The 6,071-nt window shown below is 48.1% G+C and overlaps 1 protein-coding gene across 9 annotated transcripts in view; it reads right to left on the reverse strand.

Annotated features, from left to right (window-relative positions):
* Positions 1-3,295, reverse strand: part of IQCE (IQ motif containing E) — a 100,325-nt gene extending 97,030 nt beyond the window's left edge. For all 9 annotated transcript variants that reach the window (XM_074390612.1, XM_074390613.1, XM_074390614.1 and 6 more), the window contains exon 1: positions 3,056-3,295. Coding sequence is in view for 1 of the 9 variants with exons in the window: in XM_074390613.1 (XP_074246714.1) it covers positions 3,056-3,091 (36 nt within the window). In the remaining 8 variants the exon portion in view is untranslated. The remainder of the gene's footprint in view (positions 1-3,055) is intronic.
* Positions 3,296-6,071: the final 2,776 nt, after the last annotated feature.

Raw genomic sequence — 6,071 nt, forward strand, 5'->3', positions numbered from 1 at the left:
GAAACCCCATCTCTATGGAAAATACAAAATTAGCTGGGCATGGTGCATTCCTGTAATCCCAGCTACTCGGGAGGCTGAGGCAGGAGAATTGCTTGAACCCAGGAGGTGGAGGTTGCAGTGAGCCGAGATCACACCATTGCATTCCAGCCTGGGCAACAAGAGAAAAACTCCATCTCAAGATAAATAAATAAAAATCTAAAAACAAAAAAGAAGAAAAATCGCAAGTCAATAGATTTTTCCACCTTCAGAACTAGAAAAGAGAAAACTAAACTCAAAGGAAGTAAAAGCAAGGAATAAAAATTAAAGTGAATAAATGAAATAGGGAATAGAAACAACAGAAAACGGAATGAACCCAAAAGTTGGTTCTTCGAAAACATCAACAAAACTGACAAACCTTTAGCCAAGAAAAAAAAAACCAAAGACAAGAAATTACCAAAATAGAGGGAAAAAAAAGAGAGAGAGATGGGCCTCACTACTGACCTTATAGAAATAAAGAAAAACCCAGAACCACATGGTCTAACTGGTGAATTCTATCAAACATTTAAAGATAATTAACACCAATCCTTTACAAACTCTTCTAAAAAACAGAAAAGGGAAGGCTTTGCGGTTCATTCTATGAGACCTATATTACCCTGATACCAAAAGCAGACAAAGAAATAGCACAAGAAAAGAACACTACAGACCAACACTCTTTATGAATACAGGTGTAAAAATCCTCAACAATGCTAGTAAGCATGAAAACGACTGTGTGTGTGCGTGTGTGTGTGTGTGTGTGTATCCTAATTGGTCATAGTATATATTTAGGTACACACACATATCCCCCAAGACCAAGAATGAAAAGATTGATTTAACATACAAAAGTCAGTCAATATAATATACCATATTAATAGAATGAATAACAAGAATCATGATTGTCTCAAAAGATATCGAAGGTACATTTGACAAAATCTAACATTCATGATAAAGATACTTCATAATCTATAAGAGAATTTCCTCAACCTAATAAATGGCATCTACAAAAAATCCAGTGCAACACAATATTTAATGGAGGAAGATGGAATGTTTCCCTTCTAATATCAGCAAGAAGACCAGGCTGTCCTTTCTCATCACTTCAATTCAAATGACACCTGAGTCTCTAGCCAGGAATTTAATGCAAGAAAAGTAAATAAAAAGATATTCAGACTGAAAAGGAAGAAGTAAAACTCTCTCTCTTCACAGACAAGATTTTATACCTAGAAAATCCTAATGAATCTACTAAAGAACTATTAAAAAGAATGAGTTTAGCAAGTTTGCAAGATAAGATTCATATAAAAATATTATTGTAGATACTAGCAGTAAATAAGCTGAAAATTAAGAAAATTCAATATACAATAACATCAAAAAGAATACTTAAGAATACATGTAACAAAAGCATAGGCTTTATACATTGAAAAATATAAACTATTATTGAAAGAAATTAAAGATCTACACAGGGCTGGGTGAGGGGGCTCATTCCTGTAATCACAGCACCTTGGGAGGCCAAGGCGGGCAGATTACATGAGGTCAGGAGTTAGAGACCATCCTGGCCAACATGGTGAAACCCCATCTCTACTAAAAATACAAAAATTAGCTGGGTGTAGTAGCTGATGCCTGTAGTCCCAGCTATAAGGGAGGCTGAGGCACAAGAATCGCTTGAACACAGGAGGTGGAAGTTGCAGCGATCGGAGATGGTACCACTGCACTCCAGCCTGAGTTGACAGAGCGAGACTGCATCCAAAACATCATAATAATAATGCATGCAAATTATTTTTATAATCACAATAAGCAGTTCTTAAAGATGAAGAAGCAGGCAGGCCCTCCAGATGAGACTGGACGTGGTGCCCTGGGGAACAGGCAGGCAACTTCAGCTGCTCCAAATTGGCCAGCAGCACCAAGCCCCCTGACGTGGGTACAGCTGTGCTGAGCCCCGTGGTCTTGTTAGAAGGCAAGGCGAGCACAGTTCCCTCCATGTGAAACCTTCCAAAGGTTTCCTTTGTATCTCCAATAAAATCCAAATTCCCTGTATAGCCAGCAAGGCTCCCCCTCATAATCAAGCCCATGCCCACCTTCCATTCACTCCCCTTGTCCACATCCAAAAAGGCTTTCTTTTTTTTTGAGACAGTGCCTCACTCTGTCGCCCAGGCTGCAGGGCGGTGATATGATCACAGTTCACTGCCTCCACCTCCTGGGCTCAAGCGATCCTCCCACCTCAGCCTCCTGAGTAGCTGGGACTACAGGCAGGCACCACCACATCTAGGCTAATTTCATGGATTTTTTTTTTTTTTTTTTTTTTTTTTTTTTTCTGTAGTGATAGGGTCTTGCTACGTTGCCCAGGGTGATCTGGAACTCCTGGCCTCCAGCGATCCTCCACCTCGGCTTCCCAAAGTGCGGGGACTACCGGTCTGAGCCACGGCTCCCGGCTACATGGGCCTCTTTCATTTTCTGCACAACCCCTCTCACTTTCTGACACCATCTTAATTACCTGTCTATTGCCTTGTCCCTCTACCCTCCATTGGAATGCAGCCGATTCCCGAGTCTCTAACACGCAGTAGGAATTTACCAGACAAAGTAACGAACCGAGGACCCGTGCACCCTAGCCCTGGGAAGAATATAGGGCATCACACTCCTCCAGGAAGCCTCCTTTGACCTAACTGGGTTCCCAGACCCTGGGGCTACATCCCTCCTACCCCAACGGCCTGGGGCCACGCCAGATCCGTCGATCCGGCCTCGGTTCGGGGATGCCCGGAGGCACTTATACCGTGAACTCAGATCATCCGCGGGCCGCAGACTCGCAGGGGCCCAGCGGCGAGGGCGCGGAGTCCCGGAGGGCTTCCTGGAAACGGCGGCCTTTACGAGGGCGGACGATGCTGCCGGCTGCGCGGGGCCTGCAGAGCACTCTTGTGCGGTAACAATGGCAGCTGTCACCCGGCCTTGCGCCTTGTCCTCACGCCCCGGGCTGTCCACCACGAGGGGCCCCGGGGCTGCGGGCGGCAGGGACGAACCCAGGCCTCGCGGACGCAGGCCCATCCGTCCTTACCGTCTCCGAGGCTGGCTCCCCGGTGCTCAGGAACATGGTGGCGGCGCTGCCCAGTCGCCCCTCAGCGCTGTGGGCTCGGGCGTCCGGGTCTGGGGCTCCACGGGCATCCCTGGCAGCCAGCAGCCTCGGGGGCTTCCCACGCGCCAGCCCGCGACCCCGCTGCCATGGCAACCGCGCCGCCGACCCGCGGGGTTCGGTGTGTGACCGGCGTGCCCCGGGGCAGCCATGCGCGTGCGCAGATTTCGCGGGCGCCGGCCGGCCGACCAGAAGCGCTCCCTGAGTTCCCGGGGCTGAGCGCGAGGCTGGCAGGGGAAAAAAACTCTGGGCGGTGTGGCTCACGCTTGCAGTTCTAGCACTTTGCCTGAGGCGGGAGATCCATTTGAACCCAGGAGTTTGAGACCAGCCTGGGCAATGTAGCAAGACCCCGTCTCTCTAAAAATGAAATAAAATAAAAACAAAAGCGAGGCAGTGTGGTGCACGCCTATAGTCCCAGTTCCTCGGGACGCTGAGGTGGGAGGATCGTTTGAGCCCCGGAGGGCGAGGCTGCAGAAAGCCGTGATCGCACCACTGCACTCCAGCCTCGGGAACAAAGCAAGACCCTGTCTCAGTCAAACACACACACATAGAAACTTCCGTTTGCTTTCAGGGTCTCATCCAGGGCGTTTCGCTTTCTCTGCACCCTTGGGCGTCCCAAACTTCTTGCCCTTCTCTTATTTATGGAGCCATCTACGACCTTTTATCTGTGATTCTGAATTCCACAAACTTTCGAAAGCCTTTCATAACTTATTTGAAGGCGAGACCTGTCCTAACCTCAACTCTTCGGGAGGAAAACTCTGAGCTAAGGCTATTTATAATGCTTATTTATCCCATTTGGGGTTTACATGAGTGAGTTTCACTGAATAACTATTAATACCTTTAATTATGGGGTGCTGCATCACACCCTGCTGGGATGGTAATCTCCTATTCAGTGTACATGTGCCATGTCACATTTCTAAAATCTGAACAGTTCTGAATTCTGAAAAAACATTTGTTTCCAAAAGTTTGAGATAAGAAAGTGTGGGGGCGGGGCGCGGTGGTTCATGTCTGTAATCCCAGCACTTTGGGAGGCCGAGGCGGGAGGATCACGAGGTCAGGCGTTCGAGACCAGCCTGACCAACATGGTGAAACCCCGTTTCTACTAAAAATACAAAAATTAGCCAGGGGTGGTGGGTTCTTATAGTCCCAGCCACTCAGGAGGCTGAAACAGGAGAATTGCTTGAACTTGGGAGATGGAGGTTGCAGTGAGCAAAGATCGTACCACTGCACTCCAGCCTGGGCAACAGAGTGAGACTGTGTCTCAAAAACAAAAACAAACAAACAAAAAATCGTATATTTGTACAATACAGTATTCAAATCTGGAGCCAGACTGTTTGGATTCAAATCCAAGCTGTGCCAACCCACTAGCTGTAAGACCTTAGGAGCTAGCCTCTCTGTGCCTCAGTTTCCTCATCTGATGGACTGGTAGTATTCTACATGACAGTTGGTATAGAATCATATGAGTTTACAGTAAGTGAAACACTTAGCACAGTGCTATTCTGAATTTTCTTTTCTCCGCAACTACCTAACCGGGTGGATATTAGTATCTCATTTTACAATGAGGAACCAAATTTCAGGGAAGGTAACCGTGCATTTCAAACCTTTTCACCCATGTAGTTCTAAGGGTGTTATGTGTGTGTGTGTGGCGGGGTGGGGCATGCAAGGGTCACGGAAGTTGCTTGTCCAAGGTTACCCAGCATGGCTGGGTGAGGTGGCTCACGCCTGTAATCCCGGCACTTTGGGAGGCTGAGGTAAGCATGTCAGCTGAAGTGAGGAGTTCAAGACCAGCCTGGCCAACATGGTGAAACCTCGTCTCTACTAAAAATACAAAAATTAATCGGGTGTGGTGGTGGGCGCCTGCAATCCCAGCTACTTCGGAGGCTGAGGCAGGAGAATCGCTTGAACCCAGAAGGCAGAGGTTGCAGTGACTGGAGATCACGCCATTGCACTCCAGCCTGGGCAAAAAGAGTGAAACTCCGTCTCCATAAATAAACAAAACAAGGTGACCTGGCAAAAATCAATGTTTTTAAAGTCCCATTTTAATTTTTCAACTTTTTTTTCTTACACATTGCTACAAAGACGTATCCAACCCATTTTAATTTTAATACCCATAGGAATTCTGCTTTGTTTCCTAATATACTTCTGGTGTTTGCCCCCAACATCTTGCTGTAAAACAATGCTTTAGGAACACGAACCTTCACTATCCACTGGCTTTGAGACTCTCTAGCACACAGTTGTGTTTCGATCCCAATTTTTTTTGGACCCAGTTTTTCTGCCTGCCTTTTTTTTTTTTTTTTTTTTTTTTTTTGAGACAGGGTCTCACTATGTTGCCCAGGCAGGAATGCCGTGGCAGGATCATAGCTCACTGCAGCCTTTAACTTCTAGGCTCAAGTGATCCTCCCGCCTCAGCCTCCAGAGTAGATGGGACCACAGGCATGTGCTACCACGTCTGGCTGATTTTCTTTCTTTCTTTTTTTAATTTTAAGAGATGGGGTCTCTCTTTGTTGCCTAGGCTGTTCTCAACTCCTGGCTTCAAGCAATCCTCCCAACTGGGCCTCCTAAAGGGCTGGGATCTCAGGCAGGAGCCACAGCGCTGCCACCGAGGACCTAGTTTCGGGAACCTGAAGCCAAAGGATCAACGGCTTTGGTGCACGTATCCGGACGCTTCTCGCCGGCGCGTGGTCTCCTCACTCCTTGCAGACGAGACCCGCCCCTCCGGACACAGCCACGCTCCTTCCTCAGAGAGTCCCGCCCCCGGGACGTCCCGCCCACCCACCGGATGCTCGGCATGTACCACCAGGCGCCTGGCGGGGGTGATCGGTCGGAGCGACATGCTTGGAGCCTGCCTGTCCCCAGCCCCTCTCAGTTTGACCTCCTTCCTTCAAGTCTGGCCCTTGAGGCTTCCAGAGCGGCCTCCAGGGGCGCTTAGTTCCCCACGACA

Source organism: Saimiri boliviensis, chromosome 20, assembly GCF_048565385.1.
Source record: "Saimiri boliviensis isolate mSaiBol1 chromosome 20, mSaiBol1.pri, whole genome shotgun sequence".
In the NCBI taxonomy this organism is placed as follows: domain Eukaryota; kingdom Metazoa; phylum Chordata; class Mammalia; order Primates; family Cebidae; genus Saimiri; species Saimiri boliviensis.